This window comes from Acanthochromis polyacanthus, chromosome 9, assembly GCF_021347895.1.
Source record: "Acanthochromis polyacanthus isolate Apoly-LR-REF ecotype Palm Island chromosome 9, KAUST_Apoly_ChrSc, whole genome shotgun sequence".
NCBI classification, from domain to species: Eukaryota; Metazoa; Chordata; class Actinopteri; family Pomacentridae; genus Acanthochromis; species Acanthochromis polyacanthus.
The window spans coordinates 14,080,634-14,100,846 of NC_067121.1; the positions used below are offsets into that span (position 1 = coordinate 14,080,634).

The 20,213-nt window shown below is 44.3% G+C and overlaps 1 protein-coding gene and 1 long non-coding RNA gene across 2 annotated transcripts; one reads left to right on the forward strand and one right to left on the reverse strand.

The window, feature by feature from the left end:
* Window positions 1-2,606: 2,606 nt before the first annotated feature.
* On the reverse strand, window positions 2,607-3,841 carry LOC110946428 (uncharacterized). The gene is made up of 4 exons (XR_007944284.1): window positions 3,741-3,841; window positions 3,494-3,665; window positions 3,164-3,337; window positions 2,607-2,959 (listed from the first exon to the last, which is right to left on the reverse strand). It is a non-coding gene; the product is annotated as an uncharacterized LOC110946428 (long non-coding RNA).
* Window positions 3,842-9,188: 5,347 nt separating this feature from the next.
* Window positions 9,189-16,421, forward strand: LOC127535406 (uncharacterized). Its single transcript, XM_051953318.1, has 2 exons — window positions 9,189-15,557; window positions 15,976-16,421. The coding sequence occupies exon 1, from the start codon at window positions 11,456-11,458 to the stop codon at window positions 15,281-15,283; it is 3,828 nt and encodes a 1,275-aa protein (XP_051809278.1). The 5' UTR covers window positions 9,189-11,455; the 3' UTR covers window positions 15,284-15,557; window positions 15,976-16,421.
* The last annotated feature ends 3,792 nt before the right edge of the window (window positions 16,422-20,213 follow it).

Consider the following 20,213-nt stretch of genomic DNA (forward strand, 5'->3'; position numbering starts at 1 on the left):
TTACGCACAAAACAGGGCGTAAATCACAAACTTTGCGTAGAAAGTGGCGTACGCTGTGTTCGTTGTGATTTCTAAAAAAAACTTGGCGTGAGAATGTGCGCACCGGTGCGCCAACTTTGATGCTTGCTTAAGCACATTTTGGAGACAGAGGGAACGGCAGTGCCAGAGGATGAAGTGGTGAATTGAAACCAGATTGATCTCAAACCTTTATTGTTATCACATATTAGACTTGTAGAGCCTGATAATCATAAACCCTCATTGTTGTAGATGTTCCTATAGTGCGCCATTCGGCTGACGACTGTATTTGCAGAACTATGTTCATATATTAACAGGAGCGGATTGAACGTTATTTCATTCGGTCATTTGACCGAAGGGCTGGTATCTGGGGCCGGTGTGGTGATCTTTATTAAATAATTTTGTTTTCTGATCACCCGGCGCCTGTATGGCTCATCCATTTGTAGGGGTGGTCTCCGACGCAGTGGTTCGGGTTCGATTCCTGCCTGTGGCACTTTTATGCATGTCTTCCCCCTACTCTTCTCCCCATTTCCTGTCACTCTTCACTGCAACTATCACAGTAAAAAGGCAAAAAAAGTAAAGAATTTTGTTTATTTATCCATATGCGGCCGAATGGGATGAGCGTCCAACCATTAATCAGCCCTGTACAGGCACGCAGGCACACATGCTTCACACCACAACTCCCGAGTGAAAATGAATTTCTCTATGTGAACCGAAAAAATGCACATTCAATCAGTGTGCAAATTATTTGTACATCGGACATGATCATAACAAATTTAGTGGCAGGGTGGCCTGGGTCAACACATGATTCATTCATCCTGACACACAGCAGTGAAATGCCGTGGATCAGCAGCTTATTTATATACAGATACATTCATGAGTTACTTTGCATTGACCATTCATGGTAAAATGTGGGTGTGTTGTGGGCGGAATGTGAGGTGGATCCACCTGTGCAATCTTCCAGCTGGTGTGTGATTTATCAAGAAATTGCATGCAGCTGTGCTTACGCAAAGTTTTATAAATCAGGGGCGAAGGGCATACGCCCTTTTCGTATTATCGGCGTACGCAAACTTTAGTATGGATCCTACGCAATGTTTTATAAATGAGGCCCCAGGTGAGTAACGTGTTAGTATGAAGATTGTAAATGGCTCCTGCTTTGAAATACTGAAATTTGAAGCTTGATTAGACCAAAGCCTATTGGCATAAAATGTTACACTGATAATAGGGGATGAAAAATGAGTAAAATTTTCCAAAAATGAGAAGTATGGTGTGCAGAGGTCTGCGTCAATTGCTTTAAAACATTTGACTAGTAAATACCCATGACAGCTTGTTTTTCCTAAATTTATCCAAGTTCTCCCTGAAAGGGGTGTAAGAAACTATACCTGAAAGGAGCTGGCTTGGAACAAGATGAAAATTTTTACTTTATTATAGAACAACACTGAATACATCATTGGAAAAGTCTCAGCCTACAGAGTAACATACATCAGTTTGAAAACTGTTTGAGGATCCTGCTCCTCAGGAGTGACCTTTGAACCTTGAAATTGAGGCACTTTTGAAGGCTTACAGGGCAGGAACAAAATATGTTTCAATCATAAGGGCAACATTTTTGGAAAGCTCTTGACCTCTACAACCACAAAAGAAGGTAATCCAATTGGGGGCACCACTGTGTAGAGTCAAAATCCAGGAAAAACACAATTTAACCTTCTAAATATTATGAAATAGCAGATTTTTATCAAAGATATGTGTTTGCCACCCTCACAAAACCCCAGAGAGCCCTCAAGTGTCATTGTAACCTTGCAACATAATAGGGAAAACACATTAGAACTACAAAAAAGTTTGGCACAACACACTTCTACCAATTGCAATCCTGTACTAATTGTAGTTCTACAAGCATTCTTCCGGGTTAGGATTAGGGTTTGTGACATTAGGGTTTAGAAGAACTGTATGCGCTCATTTTTCAACGGAAAAAGAAAGTCGTGTCTTAAATATTTAGATTTTGAGACGTTTGTTGACATAAAAACACTAACACAAACATTTAATAGCGCTATTTTAGCACTTATTCAGGCTGCCGTGTTTCACCGGCTAAAGGGGGTATGTACAAAAACAGAACTCATTCAGCAACGTTTGAAAACAGAACTTCTGTGGCTCGTGACTCAGATCTTTTGTGTTTGTTTTACAGTGATGGTGTGGTTTGAAGTTTGTTTAAATATAATGTGTCTCCCTCCGAGACACTGCCCAATACAGGTCAATGAATGTGATCGGCTAATAAGAAACGTTTGCTGCCTAACCGTTGCGGATTGTGAGCATACCGCAACTCTTTTACTAGTACTCTGAGACGCACGCATGCGCGCAACCCCCGGTTGATTGTACGCCGCCTTTAAAGACTATAACAGCCATACTATTTTATTTTCATGCTTTCAGAGGTAATTGACAAGTAGCTAGTCTGGCTGTACCTATTTTCCATCATAATGTGAAAATAAACTCAAACTCAAACTTTAGATGTTTTTTTTAATTAAACAGGTGGGTTCAAAATAAAAGACACAGGAGATGTGGCTTAAACTGACATTTATTTATTCTGCATGTCACCATTTGTGTTACCTTTAATATCATGTTAGCATTATTCTGAAATGCACAATAACTTTAAAGTTTGCCTCCTGGCCAGATCATTGCTGTACTCTGGTAGACACACTGCTGTGTAATCTTTTATTGTGTCATGAATCAATGCAGCCAAACAATTCGCAATTCCTCCTCTGAAAGGTCTGAGCTGCTGTCGTCCTCTTCACAGTCCTCCATGTCTTCATCTACCATTAAAAAACAGAGTCTGTGTCTACATGGGAATAGGTGCTGGCGAGTTCACTCAGTTTGTTTTGTAGAACATCTCTCTTCTGCAGAAGACAGCAGTGCAGTCCTCTATATCCGGCCTCTGTCATCTCTATTAGAGTAACTTGAGTGACATGTGAAGATAAATGAGATTTAAAATTAGGCAGATGAAGCTGAAAACATGTGATGCAGTTTCAATGTCCAACTTGGAGGTTGTGTTTTTGTGTTAAAAAAAAGAGCAAGCTGGATTTGAGGTTAAAAAGGCTTTCATATTTGATCAAAAAAGTGTGAGTTACTCTTTAATAAAGAGAATATTTGTAGAACATACCGTTGTTCTTGATGTTCTCTTCAGTGTGATGAAGGAGGCTTTGTAGTTTGTCCAATGCGTTTCTCAAGTACTGATAATGTTGAGTCATCTTCACAACGATCAGCTTCTCCTCTTCGATACGCCTGACTAGCATGACCTGGTCAAAAACACGCCTCTTCAAACGAAGGCTCACCACTATTTTGGAAAAGAGAACAGATGTGACAGAATCAAAACTTTAATGTAAACATGTTCTACCAAAATTCTCACAGTGCTAATCATTATGTGGCTCACCATTCTTAAATTAATGGCTATAATCACAAGTCATAATGAAAAATAAAACACTTTGCTTACCATCTCCTTGTGCTTCCCAAGGCAGCAACACATCAGAGAGACTGCATGCTTGCTTCTGCGTCAATGTTTTGTGCACTGGTTGCAACAGCGTTGTACTGCATGATCATCTCCCTGAGTTTCTTCTTGAGCTCACCCAGTCTCCTCCGTTTGCGTTGCCTTGTTTGATTACTGTCTGTTAGGTTAAAAATGTTTTACTAGTAAAAACAACAACCAAACACAAGTTGTTGAGTAATGTAAAACTAAATACCATTTTGTCGATAGAGATCATGCTTCTTCCTTCTGAGGGAATAGATGATATCCTCAATCAATCTGGAGCTCTTCTTGGCTACTACGAGCACCATGTTTCTCTTGAAAAACAGAAACAATCCAAAAGCGTTGGAAAATCAAAAGTAACCAAATGAATGACAATACCAAACTGATACATCTGTGACCATGTTACTTACCAGTGGCTGCCCACTGCTTCACATCCTCCACCCACTTCTGTGTCATCATGATCAATGTTGAGTTCATGCTGGAGACGCTCAAGATTTGCTGTTTCAGTTTCTGCTCTCTGTGTAGACTATTTATAATGTTTTCAAGACAAAATATAAGAAGAATTCAGTATCACTGTCATTAGTATTATTTATCTGCTGAAAAATATTTATACTTTTCAGTCAGTCAGTCTACATGTCAAAGTATCCTTGTGAAAGATTTTGAATCCCACATCACTCTCTATGTGAATGATATTCTGATGAACAGTGCCACATTTTTTACAAGTAGCCTCAATCACCTGTGTATGAATGTGTGTGTGAATGAGGTGAATGTTGACTAGCTTTTTGAAGTGTTTTGGGTGGTTGCAAACACTAGAAAGCTGTGCAATAAAAATGCAGCCTAATCACCACCCTTTTAACCACAAAGTGACAAATGTAAATGTTAAAACAGTATAGAGTCTATGTAGAAAAGGCCCCAAAGTTCATACATGTTCACACTATGTTACATTTATTTCACATATTCTGTGTCATTGGGGTCTTTAAGGGGCAGGGCATTGCCCATGTGAAACGAGCATGATGAGTGATGTCATATGATGGTATGCTGCGTGATAGAGGAGTGAGTGATGCATGAGAGAGCAGTCGGGAGAGTCAGCTCGTCAGACGTGGTTGTGCGTGCATGTAAAGTAAGTATTGTTTGAATGATATATGTGATGTTGTGTCTAGTTAATGTTAGTGTCAGGTTCATTTACTGTGTTTATTTCTTGATTCGAACGCTGTGCCTTCGTTAAGTTCTGGTTGTAACTGGAAGAAGTGTATTTTCGCCGTCTGATGTTGTAGCGTCAAGTTGCTGCTGCGCTGAGCGCATCCGCGGTACTTCCGGTTACACAATAAGAGTCTGTCTATGTATATATATTGAGGATATATTATTTTGAAGGCCAAGAGGAAGTAGTTTAATATATGCCGAATACGGCAGTATGTGTGTTCGAAGATGATTGTGGATAAGTTTATAGATATAGAGCTTTAGTTCACATTTCTGTTTCTATTGTTTGTGTATTTAGGTATAAACCATTAAGATGTGTTTATTATTATTATTTCTTGTAGAAAAACCACAACCACAACTAAAGTTCCAGTGAGTAAAGTCAACGGCGTCTCTGCGCTTTTATTCACACAGACTACAATGGCGGACGTGGCTGGAAGAGGGGCTGGAGGAGGGGCTGCTGCTGCCAAAAGTAAATCTCGAATAAAACCAGAGATTTACTCAACTATTGATGGCAAGATTATTGTGGAGGACGAGTTTCTCAATTTTCTGGTCGTCAAAATGAAAACTTTGTGTCATGATGAAATTGTGCTGCTAGCAGTAAATCACTTTGCGTCTGAGTGGATTGAGAATTCTAGAAAGGTGCTTTTTGAACTCTGCTCGGGCTCATTGCGCTACGTTGCGCACAAAGGACAACAGAAAGACATCAACAATGTTAAAAGTTGTCTGAAATTACTGAATGAGGTTGGTGAAAATACCCCTCGGTTCGTGTCTTATCATCTTGACGACTTGCCCCCTGTAACTTTTAATAGCCTTGATGTGTCTAGCCTGCTTGGGAAGATAGGAGCGCTAAGTGCGGACATTTCGGCAATGAAACAAGCCGTGGGTCTGCAGACAAGTGTCTCAGAGGATCTCCGTGCAGTGACAGCGGACATCAACCATCGCCTTGGTGTGATTGAGCGACGTAGCGCTGGCGATGGATGTGTGCCGGGTTTGCAGACTCTGCCCCGAGACACGCCGGCTGTGGGGCAGTTTGGAGAGGGCGGATCGACCAGTGACGTGGCCGTCAGGGAGATGGAGAGCGCTGCCATGGAGGACGCTAGTACGGCAGGACAGGGATTCCCACTGTGGAGTACTGTTGCAAAACGAGGACGCCACGGACACAATGTACATGCACAGGTACGACCCAAACCGGGGCAAAGCTCTCGGGGAGGGAAAAAGATGACCGGTATTGTTGGAACTAATGCTGGGGGAAATATACCTGTTGTGAGGACTAAAGTGGTGAGCGTGTTTGCAACAAAGTTTTCACTTGATATGGATACAGATATACTGACAGATTACTTGAAAGACAAGCTCCGCCGTGACGTAACTTGTCAACGAATAGACACTGGTGCCAGTCGGTTTAGCTCCTTTAAAGTCACCGCTGAGTGTGAAGAGGTCAAGGAAATGTATGAACCAGAGTTGTGGCCTGAGGGGATATTTGTGCGACGCTTTTATGAGGCACGACAACATAGGGGAGCTGTTGTAGGGGCAGCGGTGAGTGAAGCCGGGTTGCGTGCTGGAGAGTAGCTAAAGTAAACACATGTAAGACTTATGAAACTTGTGTCATACAACTCGCGTGGCCTGCGTTTGGGGCAGACCGCAGGGGACAAGGTGCGACGCTATGTTGTTGATAAGCTACTGGAGAGTGCTGATATACTGTGCTTACAGGAGACACTGTTAGCTAAGCAAGACCTGGACAAGCTTAATGCTGTCCATGTTGACTTCCATGGGGCAGGGGAGTCTACAACGGACCTCAGTATGGGAATCGTGCGTGGCCGAATACCTGGGGGAGTGGCAATTATGTGGCACAAAAAATATGATCCCTGGATTAATGTGATTAGACTGGGGGTGGATTGGTGCATAGCAGTGGAAGTTGTATATAATAATCATGTTTTTATTATTTTAAATGTTTACACTCCATATGAATGTTATAGCAATGAGGATGAGTATCTTAGTAGGCTTGCTTTTGTAGGTTCATTTATTAGGGAAAATGCATGCACATGTATGTTTGTGGTTGGCGATATGAATGCTGATATCGCTGATAAGAAATCATTATTCGGTCGACATCTGCTTCAATTCTGTGAAACTAGCAAGTTAATTATCACTAGTAAAATATTGTTGCCATCTGAAAGCTACACATATATCAGTGAAGCATGGGATACAACATCATGGCTGGATCATTGTATAAGTACAACAGATGCCCATGACTGTGTAGAGAAAGCTGAGATATTATATGAACTTAGTACAAGTGATCATATACCTGTTTGTTTTACGATGAATGTTGAAAGTGTACCTGAGCTGACCACAGATGTAAACCATAGATATAGTGGTAAATTAGACTGGTCAAGGCTTACAGAAGGTGACCTGGGCCTCTACAATGCTCTTTCTGAAGAGGAACTGAGTGATATTGAAATACCCTTTGAAGCTATTTCATGCCGTAATATAAGGTGTAAAAATCAGAATCATAGTAGTGACCTCTGTAAAATGTATGATAAAATGATCAATAGTTTAAATAATGCTAGCAAACCTCTCTGTAAAAAGAGGGCTAAGCTAAATAATTTGCGACCAGGATGGAATGAATATGTGTCGGAATTGCATGGACAGGCAAGAGAAGCCTTTAAGAATTGGATTATTGCTGGAAAAGCTAGGCATGGTCCAGAATTTGAGCTTAAGAAACAGGCTAATGCTAGATTTAAATATGCTGTGCGCTTTATTAAAAGAAATGAGCAGGAAATGAGAGCAAACGCAATGGCTAAAAACCTACAATATAATAACATAAATGATTTCTGGAAGGAAGTGAAGGTAATCAGTAACAGTAAAATGCCATTGCCAGCTAGTATTGATGGGACTAGTGGATCTGGAAACATTGTGGAATTGTGGAGAAAACTTTATAGTGATATTTTTAATTGTGGTATAAGTGATGAATTTAATGTTGGTATTGTTCCTGATGATGTGAATGCAGTGATTAGACCTAATCAAGTGTTTTGTGCTATTGAGAAATTGGCCCTGAATAAAGCTTGTGGCCTTGATCAAATAACAGCGGAGCATCTTAAATATGCTAGTCACAGACTTTTTGTTTTGGTTGCAATGTGTTTTTCTGGATGTTTACTGCATGGTATATTACCTGATTCGATGCTGGCTGTTTTATTAGTCCCTGTAATTAAGGATAAGACTGCTAGAATATCTAGCATGGAAAATTATAGACCTGTTGCGCTAGCTAGTCTGTTTTCCAAAGTTTTGGAATTGATCCTGTTGGAAAGACTTCAACAATATATTGTGACCTCGGATCATCAATTTGGGTTTAAAAGTAAGCATGGTACAGACCTATGCATTTATGCGCTGAAGGAAATGGTCAGTACATATAGAATGCACAATTCCACGATGTTCATCTGCTTTCTGGATGCTTCCAAGGCTTTTGACCGTATTAATCATGGCAAATTGTTTTTAAAGTTACAAGAGCGTGGGGTTCCCCTATATATAATAAGGATCTTGTTCTTTTGGTATTCACATCAGAAAATGCAGGTGCGGTGGGGTAACTGTGTATCTGCACCCTTCCAAGTGACAAATGGGGTTAGACAAGGTGGAATTTTGTCACCAGCCTTGTTTAATTTGTATATGGATGGGTTGTCTCAGAGCTTAAAAACTTGTAAGACTGGATGCGTCATAGGAGAAAGTCTGATTAACCATCTACTTTATGCTGATGACCTCGTTGTATTGTCCCTTATAGCGTTGGTCTGCAGCAATTATTAAGAATATGCTCGAAGTATGGTGAGGAATATAATATAAAGTTTAATGAAAAGAAGAGTGTTGTGATGATTGTTAAAGCAAAACAAGACCAGAGGTTACATTTTCCTTTGTTTTATTTGGGCAGCCAAGCGCTTAGTGTTGTGCACAAGGTCAGGTACCTGGGTCACATTATCAGGGACGATTTATGTGATGATGATGATATTCAGCGTCAGTGCTGCAAACTATATGCGCAGGCCAACATGTTGTGTCGGAAATTTGGCAGTTGCTCTGAGAATGTTAAAGTTGCTCTCTTTAAAGCATATTGTACGCCACTTTATACTGCCTACCTTTGGTGTAGCTATAGCAGGGCAAAGCTAAGGAGGCTTCAGGTGGCTTATAATGATGCTTTCAGGATCCTGTTGAGACTTCCCAGGTGGACCAGTGCTAGCCAGATATTTGTGAATCGAAATGTTCTCACTATGCATGCTGTGATTAGGAAAGTTATGTATAATTTTATTTGTCGTTTGAATGTGTCACAAAATGAGCTTATTTTGTCTTTAATTGAGCCTATAAGGAGTAGCACAAGGTATACATCCAGTTTGTGGAAACATTGGATGAAGTGTTTGTATGTTTTTTAGTGTTGTAATGTTTTCTGTGTTTTTTTTTGTTTTGTTTTTTATGGACCAATGGAGTCTGAAATAAAGTTTATAATTTATAATTTAATAAAATTCATACTCTGAAGAAACCAGGCCTTAAGCGGTGTTCTGGCCGACACTCCCTGTGTGAATCCGGTGATAACACAGAACCAGTGCAGAATCCAAGTCGGTTTAGGAAACCTCCCTTACATTAATGGTCCTTCGAGCCGGAGACTGGATTGACAGCAGTGATGGAATCACATCCAGAGTATGAGGCTTTAGGTGCGCGCCCTAGACGACGCATACAACCTCCTACACGGTATGCAGATTATGAGGTGGATTATCCAGGCTATGGCAACCAGAGACATAGGATGGAAGTAGAGGCTACATACGAAGAGGAACAGGCCAGGAAGACCTCCCTCACCCCTCCTTAAGATTCTCTGATGAGAAGTGGCCTCCTGTGGCGGGATGCTTCCTCCCGAAGCTATGGTGCTGAGGGTCAGGAGTTCAGACAGGAGAACCAGCTAGCCTCCCCGTGGCCTACACAGAGAGAATCCAAGGTACAGTTCCAGGAGCACTCTACTCCTCTACCTGAAGCGCTGCACCACCAACCTTATTATGCAGAGAATAAGGTAGAATTGGATGACATACATCATGAGCGGCAACTCCTTCAGCAGACACAGCGTCGCATGTCATCGGACCTGGTTGAGCTTAGAGCTCTGCGAGAGGATATGAGGCAACTGGTGGATGCTGTCAGGAACATGCAGAGCCCTGCTTCTATTCCTGCTACCAAGCCAGAGCCACAAGCGATGCAGTCACCATCATCCACCCAAACTCAGCCTGACAGCGACGATGATGATGACTGGCCGGCTCCACCCCCATGGCCACACCCACCAGAGGGAGTACGGCAACCAGATGACCCACCTGTGTTGTATCATCCTGGTCGGCTTAAATACGAGCTCCTATGTACCGAAGGAGGCAAGCCACAGGTGAGCCAGCCATGGGTTCAATATCCATGGCCAGAGCCTCCGCCTGCTATGAGACCATCAGTTGAGACTCCTCACCCATCGACTCCATGGTTTAGACCTGTTCAGTCTTCGCTGCCACTGCACAGATTTCCTACCTCCATGCCAAAGGGTTATGGACGTAGTGGTGGCCACAGGAACGAGCCTGTGGGCAACCCAGTGCCCCCACCTTTCAGGGCAACACTTCACTCAGCTTGGACTCAAGTTACCATGGACCGCGACCTACCATCTGTACTTTCTCCCACCGTGACCCAAGTGAGTTTGCCCAGCTGAAGATCTCATTGGAGAATCTTTTACCTCGAGAGGCAAATGAGTTATTTAAGTATCAAGTGCTGGTTGATCACTTGCAGCTGGAGGAAGCCAGGCTGATAGCAGATGCCTACCTGAATTCCCCAACACCCTACTCAGACACTATGGCTGCCCTCAATGATAAGTTTGGTCAACCACACCAGATAGCACTGAAGCGGATTGCAGCTGTGATGGATGCTCAAGATGTTAGGAGAGGAGACATCGCTGCGTTCGAGAGATTTTCACTCCAGATACAATCACTGGTGGGGATGCTGAGGACTTTAGGTCCCGAAGGAGCAGTGGAGTTGCAATGCGGCTCCCATGTTGCTCGCCTTCTGAGCAAGTTACCCCCAGAGCAGAGAGCAGAGTTCCGCCGTTCCATGTTCTATCGGGGCACACGCAATTACACCCTGCTTGACCTGTCGGAATGGTTACAATACGAATCCTGGTGTCAGGACTCGGAGGGACAGTTAGCCATGAGAGGAATGAAAGAGAGGTCGGTATCCCGACCCGATGGATGACCACCCAAGCGTCAAAGCGCCATAATCCTCCATGGTGCTAAGGATGAGGTCAAGAAGCTGGAGGTTCCTGTCTCACCAGCCTATAAAGGGTCTAAGAGCACACCATTCTGTGCATTCTGTAGCAGTGCAGAGCACCACCTCAGCCAGTGCACAGCAATATCCAGGTTAACAAAGGATCAGGTTTCAGAATGGATAAAGACTAACAAGCGGTGTTGGCGTTGTGCGAGGTCACACCAGGCTGCTCAGTGTAACTTAAGGAAGACCTGTGCTCTTTGCCAAGGTAAACATCTCCGGGTGCTACATGATGTGAATGTGAGGCCTCTAAAGCAGTCACCGTCTACAGCGTTGCCAGAAAGTCATGGCACAACCGAAGTACTGTACCTCGACCGACCGACCGAAGGTCGTCGTGTCCTCCTAAAGGTCGTCAAGGTGCGCCTTCATCATGGAGACCGAACAGTCAACACTTATGCTGTCCTGGATGATGGCTCAGAAAGAACTATGCTCCTGCCAGATGCTGCACACCAGCTGGGTGTGCAAGGGATCCCCGAAGACTTATCTCTGCGCACAATTAGACAGGACGTGCAGTCACTTCAGGGAGCCTCGGTGTCATTCACTATAGCTGCACCTTCCAACCCAAAGACCAAGTTCAGGATCACTGGTGCATTTACCACTGCCCGCATTGGACTAGCAAGCCATGCATACCCCATGGAACAGCTCCGAAGGCATTACAAACACCTCATCGGCCTTCCCATACCGACCCTGACTAATGTGAAGCCCCTGCTTCTCATCGGGAGTGATCACCCCCACCTCATCACCCCCATAGAACCTGTCAGGTTAGGACCCCCAGGAGGACCAGCTGCGGTACACACCAGATTAGGCTGGACTCTGCAGGGACCAGCAAGTGCAGTCGGCCATATCTCCCAACCATCGCAGTGCCTATTGACCACAGTAGCACCTCAAGTGAGTGAGCTCATGAAGCATGTGGAGAAACTGTGGTTAGTTGATACAGTTCCATTCCGCAGTGAGAAGCTAGTTACCCGCTCAAAGCAGGATACATACGCTATCAGGACTCTTGAGACCAAAACTGTCAGGGTAGAGGTTGACGGTGTTCACCGTTACACCACCCCTCTGCTCCGTCGTCAGGGAATGCCACTCCTTCAGGCTACACCAATGGCTGTCATGCCCAGCTTACGTAGTGTAGAAAGGCGACTGGCTAGAGACCCTGCACAAGCTGAAGCCTACAGATCGGAGATGGAGAAACTGATCGAGGCAGGTTCTGTAATCAAGTGTGGTCCAGAAATAACGGCTAAAGGAAATGATGAGGCATGGTACATCCCTCATCATATCGTGAGTCATAATGGCAAGCTGAGGATAGTATTCAACTGTTCCTTTCAGCATCAGGGCCACAACCTGAACGATTACCTACTGCCTGGGCCAAATTTGGGAGCCACACTTCTGGGAGTTCTGCTGCGTTTCAGGGAGCATGCTGTCGCAATCAGTGCAGACATCAAAGGCATGTTCCATCAAGTTCGTCTTCTCCCAGAGGACCGTGCACTGCTCAGATTTGTTTGGCGTGATGTCAGCAAAGAAGAGTTCCCTGCAGTGTATGAGTGGCAGGTGCTGCCATTTGGAACAACATGTAGCCCCTGTTGTGCTACCTTCGCTCTGCAGCGGCACGTTACTGAAAACAGTCAGCCAAATGAAGATGTGAGGATCTCAATCGAGAAATGCTTCTACGTTGACAATTGGCTTCAGAGTGTTCCCACCCGTGCTATGGCAAGACACCTTGTTGACAAATTAAGAGCCCTGTTAGCATCTGCAGGATTTGAACTACGCCAGTGGGCCAGCAGTGAGCCAGAGGTCATAAGCCACCTGCCTGAAGAGAGTCGATCTGCCAGTGTGGAGTTGTGGATGGCTCACAGAAAGACAGATGTCCCAGAATCCACCCTGGGACTAAGCTGGCACTTCCATACGGATGTCCTTGGCTACAAGCATCGGCATGTGGATTACGGTGTCCCAACAATGCGGAACATCTATAAAGTACTGGCGAGTCAGTACGACCCTTTGGGATTCATCTTGCCCTACACCACTCGGGCCAAGGTGCTTGTCAGGCACCTTTGGGATGCACAGCGGGGCTGGGATGACCCCTCACTTCCCCAGGATCTCCTAGACCAATGGAGGATGTGGGAGGAAGAGCTACAGGTCCTTTCACAAGTCACACTGCCACGGCCATACCTGCCAAAGGAGGTAGACATTTCTGGCCTCCGAAGAGAGGTGCATATCTTCTGTGATGCTTCTGAGGAGGCATATGGCTCGGTGGCATACCTTCGTTCCACTGACAGGCATGGTGTCGTGCACCTGTCATTCCTGATGGCTCGATCCAGAGTCTCTCCTAAGCGACTTCACTCCATGCCCAGATTAGAACTGTGTGCTGCACTTACGGGCGCACAGCTCGCCCAGGTCCTGGAGAAGGAACTCACCATCACCATTGACCAAATAATTCTGTGGTCTGATTCCACAACGGTGCTGACCTGGCTGAAGTCCGAATCCTGCCGCTTTAAAGTTTTTGTTGGCTCCCGTGTGTCAGAGATACGGGAGTTGACCGACAGACATACGTGGAGATATGTTGACTCTATGAGAAATCCCGCAGACGATGTGACGCGTGGGAAAAGGCTGAAAGAGCTTGCAGAGCCAAACAGGTGGAGTCAGGGACCACCATTTCTTCGGCTGAGTCCAGACCAGTGGCCTCAGACCGCTACTACGGAACAGCCTACAGACACATCAGAGACGCGCAAGTCCACCTTCTGTGGTGTTGCCGCTGGTGTTCCAACCCAGCCCCCCACTGACCTGAGCCAGTACAACTCCTGGAAGGAACTACTAGCAGCAACTGTGCAGGAGTTGCACGGGGCGGCTAACAGGAGCGACCACCCTACTGCTGAGGACTACCGTCAGGCAGAGAGGTTGGTCTTACATAGGTCTCAGATGGACAGTTTCCAGCAGGAGTACAACCTACTCAAGGCTGGTAAATCAGTCCCTAGAAGCAGTCGACTTCTGACCCTGTCTCCTGAGCTAGATGGAAGTGGAGACCTCATCCGAGTAGGAGGCCGTGCCACAGACCTGGAGGTCGCAGTGCTCCACCCCATCATTCTGGACCCAGGTCATCCAGTGACTAGGCTCCTAATCCAAGACTTCGACAGCCAGCTATGCCACCCTGGTCCAGAGCGTGTGTTTGCAGAGCTCCGGAGATCTTACTGGATTCTGAGGGGGCGTGAAGCTGTCCGGTGTTATCAAACCAGCTGTGCAGACTGTAAGCGTTGGAGAGCCAGACCTAAAGTACCAAAGATGGCAGACCTACCTGAGGCCCGTTTGCGCCTGTTCAAACCTGCCTTCTATTCTACAGGGATGGACTGCTTTGGGCCATTTGAGGTTAAGGTGGGAAGACGCTCGGAGAAAAGATGGGGAATCATATTCAAGTGCCTCACCACCAGAGCTGTACACCTAGACCTTCTTACCTCCATTGATTCTGATGCCTTTCTAATGGCTCTCCGCCGGTTCATCGCTCGTCGAGGAACACCTGCTGAATTGTTCTCTGACCAGGGGACAAATTTCATAGGAGGAGAGCGAGAACTCCGGGAGACCTTCCGAGGAATGTCGCCGGACCTTCAACAGCTCCTAACCAAACATAAGATCGCCTTCCACTTCAACCCCCCAGCAGCCCCCCACTTTGGAGGAGTGTGGGAGAGAGAGATCCGCTCTGCGAAGAGAGCCCTGTACGCCACAGTGGGTTCTCAACCTGTACCAGAAGAAGTGCTCTCCACTGTACTTACTGAAGTAGAAGGGATCCTCAACAGTAAACCCCTGGGTTATGTGTCTTCAGATGCCAGCGACCCCGATCCAGTTACCCCAAACATCCTTCTGATGGGGCGGCCTGATGGTTCACTCCCTCAGGTAGTCTACCCTGAGAGTGAGCTTCTTAGTCGCCGACGCTGGAAGCACTCCCAGGTTTTGGCTGATCACTTCTGGGCTCGTTTTATTCGGCTGTATGTACCAAGTCTACAAGCTCGCCAGAAGTGGCACGATACAGCTGCTGACATCAAAAAGGACTCTGTGGTGATGATCACTGACCCACACCTCCCCCGAGGCCTTTGGCCCATTGGGAAGGTCGTCAAAGTTCATCGCAGCGCTGATGGACACATTAGGTCAGCTGACGTAAAGGTTAAGTCAAGACTTTATACCCGACCAGTTGCTAGGCTGGTAGTCCTTCCTGCGCTCCCCTCTGGGGAGGATGAGGACAATTCTACACCTGTATCAGCTACTCAACCGTAGAACTTTGTGACCTACATTAATGTGCAAACGTATAAGATACATTCGGGGGCGGCTGTAGAAAAGGCCCCAAAGTTCATACATGTTCACACTATGTTACATTTATTTCACATATTCTGTGTCATTGGGGTCTTTAAGGGGCAGGGCATTGCCCATGTGAAACGAGCATGATGAGTGATGTCATATGATGGTATGCTGCGTGATAGAGGAGTGAGTGATGCATGAGAGAGCAGTCGGGAGAGTCAGCTCGTCAGACGTGGTTGTGCGTGCATGTAAAGTAAGTATTGTTTGAGTGATATATGTGATGTTGTGTCTAGTTAATGTTAGTGTCAGGTTCATTTACTGTGTTTATTTCTTGATTCGAACGCTGTGCCTTCGTTAAGTTCTGGTTGTAACTGGAAGAAGTGTATTTTCGCCGTCTGATGTTGTAGCGTCAAGTTGCTGCTGCGCTGAGCGCATCCGCGGTACTTCCGGTTACACAATAAGAGTCTGTCTATGTATATATATTGAGGATATATTATTTTGAAGGCCAAGAGGAAGTAGTTTAATATATGCCGAATACGGCAGTATGTGTGTTCGAAGATGATTGTGGATAAGTTTATAGATATAGAGCTTTAGTTCACATTTCTGTTTCTATTGTTTGTGTATTTAGGTATAAACCATTAAGATGTGTTTATTATTATTATTTCTTGTAGAAAAACCACAACCACAACTAAAGTTCCAGTGAGTAAAGTCAACGGCGTCTCTGCGCTTTTATTCACACAGACTACAATGGCGGACGTGGCTGGAAGAGGGGCTGGAGGAGGGGCTGCTGCTGCCAAAAGTAAATCTCGAATAAAACCAGAGATTTACTCAACTATTGATGGCAAGATTATTGTGGAGGACGAGTTTCTCAATTTTCTGGTCGTCAAAATGAAAACTTTGTGTCATGATGAAATTGTGCTGCTAGCAGTAAATCACTTTGCGTCTGAGTGGATTGAGAATTCTAGAAAGGTGCTTTTTGAACTCTGCTCGGGCTCATTGCGCTACGTTGCGCACAAAGGACAACAGAAAGACATCAACAATGTTAAAAGTTGTCTGAAATTACTGAATGAGGTTGGTGAAAATACCCCTCGGTTCGTGTCTTATCATCTTGACGACTTGCCCCTGTAACTTTTAATAGCCTTGATGTGTCTAGCCTGCTTGGGAAGATAGGAGCGCTAAGTGCGGACATTTCGGCAATGAAACAAGCCGTGGGTCTGCAGACAAGTGTCTCAGAGGATCTCCGTGCAGTGACAGCGGACATCAACCATCGCCTTGGTGTGATTGAGCGACGTAGCGCTGGCGATGGATGTGTGCCGGGTTTGCAGACTCTGCCCCGAGACACGCCGGCTGTGGGGCAGTTTGGAGAGGGCGGATCGACCAGTGACGTGGCCGTCAGGGAGATGGAGAGCGCTGCCATGGAGGACGCTAGTACGGCAGGACAGGGATTCCCACTGTGGAGTACTGTTGCAAAACGAGGACGCCACGGACACAATGTACATGCACAGGTACGACCCAAACCGGGGCAAAGCTCTCGGGGAGGGAAAAAGATGACCGGTATTGTTGGAACTAATGCTGGGGGAAATATACCTGTTGTGAGGACTAAAGTGGTGAGCGTGTTTGCAACAAAGTTTTCACTTGATATGGATACAGATATACTGACAGATTACTTGAAAGACAAGCTCCGCCGTGACGTAACTTGTCAACGAATAGACACTGGTGCCAGTCGGTTTAGCTCCTTTAAAGTCACCGCTGAGTGTGAAGAGGTCAAGGAAATGTATGAACCAGAGTTGTGGCCTGAGGGGATATTTGTGCGACGCTTTTATGAGGCACGACAACATAGGGGAGCTGTTGTAGGGGCAGCGGTGAGTGAAGCCGGGTTGCGTGCTGGAGAGTAGCTAAAGTAAACACATGTAAGACTTATGAAACTTGTGTCATACAACTCGCGTGGCCTGCGTTTGGGGCAGACCGCAGGGGACAAGGTGCGACGCTATGTTGTTGATAAGCTACTGGAGAGTGCTGATATACTGTGCTTACAGGAGACACTGTTAGCTAAGCAAGACCTGGACAAGCTTAATGCTGTCCATGTTGACTTCCATGGGGCAGGGGAGTCTACAACGGACCTCAGTATGGGAATCGTGCGTGGCCGAATACCTGGGGGAGTGGCAATTATGTGGCACAAAAAATATGATCCCTGGATTAATGTGATTAGACTGGGGGTGGATTGGTGCATAGCAGTGGAAGTTGTATATAATAATCATGTTTTTATTATTTTAAATGTTTACACTCCATATGAATGTTATAGCAATGAGGATGAGTATCTTAGTAGGCTTGCTTTTGTAGGTTCATTTATTAGGGAAAATGCATGCACATGTATGTTTGTGGTTGGCGATATGAATGCTGATATCGCTGATAAGAAATCATTATTCGGTCGACATCTGCTTCAATTCTGTGAAACTAGCAAGTTAATTATCACTAGTAAAATATTGTTGCCATCTGAAAGCTACACATATATCAGTGAAGCATGGGATACAACATCATGGCTGGATCATTGTATAAGTACAACAGATGCCCATGACTGTGTAGAGAAAGCTGAGATATTATATGAACTTAGTACAAGTGATCATATACCTGTTTGTTTTACGATGAATGTTGAAAGTGTACCTGAGCTGACCACAGATGTAAACCATAGATATAGTGGTAAATTAGACTGGTCAAGGCTTACAGAAGGTGACCTGGGCCTCTACAATGCTCTTTCTGAAGAGGAACTGAGTGATATTGAAATACCCTTTGAAGCTATTTCATGCCGTAATATAAGGTGTAAAAATCAGAATCATAGTAGTGACCTCTGTAAAATGTATGATAAAATGATCAATAGTTTAAATAATGCTAGCAAACCTCTCTGTAAAAAGAGGGCTAAGCTAAATAATTTGCGACCAGGATGGAATGAATATGTGTCGGAATTGCATGGACAGGCAAGAGAAGCCTTTAAGAATTGGATTATTGCTGGAAAAGCTAGGCATGGTCCAGAATTTGAGCTTAAGAAACAGGCTAATGCTAGATTTAAATATGCTGTGCGCTTTATTAAAAGAAATGAGCAGGAAATGAGAGCAAACGCAATGGCTAAAAACCTACAATATAATAACATAAATGATTTCTGGAAGGAAGTGAAGGTAATCAGTAACAGTAAAATGCCATTGCCAGCTAGTATTGATGGGACTAGTGGATCTGGAAACATTGTGGAATTGTGGAGAAAACTTTATAGTGATATTTTTAATTGTGGTATAAGTGATGAATTTAATGTTGGTATTGTTCCTGATGATGTGAATGCAGTGATTAGACCTAATCAAGTGTTTTGTGCTATTGAGAAATTGGCCCTGAATAAAGCTTGTGGCCTTGATCAAATAACAGCGGAGCATCTTAAATATGCTAGTCACAGACTTTTTGTTTTGGTTGCAATGTGTTTTTCTGGATGTTTACTGCATGGTATATTACCTGATTCGATGCTGGCTGTTTTATTAGTCCCTGTAATTAAGGATAAGACTGCTAGAATATCTAGCATGGAAAATTATAGACCTGTTGCGCTAGCTAGTCTGTTTTCCAAAGTTTTGGAATTGATCCTGTTGGAAAGACTTCAACAATATATTGTGACCTCGGATCATCAATTTGGGTTTAAAAGTAAGCATGGTACAGACCTATGCATTTATGCGCTGAAGGAAATGGTCAGTACATATAGAATGCACAATTCCACGATGTTCATCTGCTTTCTGGATGCTTCCAAGGCTTTTGACCGTATTAATCATGGCAAATTGTTTTTAAAGTTACAAGAGCGTGGGGTTCCCCTATATATAATAAGGATCTTGTTCTTTTGGTATTCACATCAGAAAATGCAGGTGCGGTGGGGTAACTGTGTATCTGCACCCTTCCAAGTGACAAATGGGGTTAGACAAGGTGGAATTTTGTCACCAGCCTTGTTTAATTTGTATATGGATGGGTTGTCTCAGAGCTTAAAAACTTGTAAGACTGGATGCGTCATAGGAGAAAGTCTGATTAACCATCTACTTTATGCTGATGACCTCGTTGTATTGTCCCCTTATAGCGTTGGTCTGCAGCAATTATTAAGAATATGCTCGAAGTATGGTGAGGAATATAATATAAAGTTTAATGAAAAGAAGAGTGTTGTGATGATTGTTAAAGCAAAACAAGACCAGAGGTTACATTTTCCTTTGTTTTATTTGGGCAGCCAAGCGCTTAGTGTTGTGCACAAGGTCAGGTACCTGGGTCACATTATCAGGGACGATTTATGTGATGATGATGATATTCAGCGTCAGTGCTGCAAACTATATGCGCAGGCCAACATGTTGTGTCGGAAATTTGGCAGTTGCTCTGAGAATGTTAAAGTTGCTCTCTTTAAAGCATATTGTACGCCACTTTATACTGCCTACCTTTGGTGTAGCTATAGCAGGGCAAAGCTAAGGAGGCTTCAGGTGGCTTATAATGATGCTTTCAGGATCCTGTTGAGACTTCCCAGGTGGACCAGTGCTAGCCAGATATTTGTGAATCGAAATGTTCTCACTATGCATGCTGTGATTAGGAAAGTTATGTATAATTTTATTTGTCGTTTGAATGTGTCACAAAATGAGCTTATTTTGTCTTTAATTGAGCCTATAAGGAGTAGCACAAGGTATACATCCAGTTTGTGGAAACATTGGATGAAGTGTTTGTATGTTTTTTAGTGTTGTAATGTTTTCTGTGTTTTTTTTTTGTTTTGTTTTTTTATGGACCAATGGAGTCTGAAATAAAGTTTATAATTTATAATTTAATAAAATTCATACTCTGAAGAAACCAGGCCTTAAGCGGTGTTCTGGCCGACACTCCCTGTGTGAATCCGGTGATAACACAGAACCAGTGC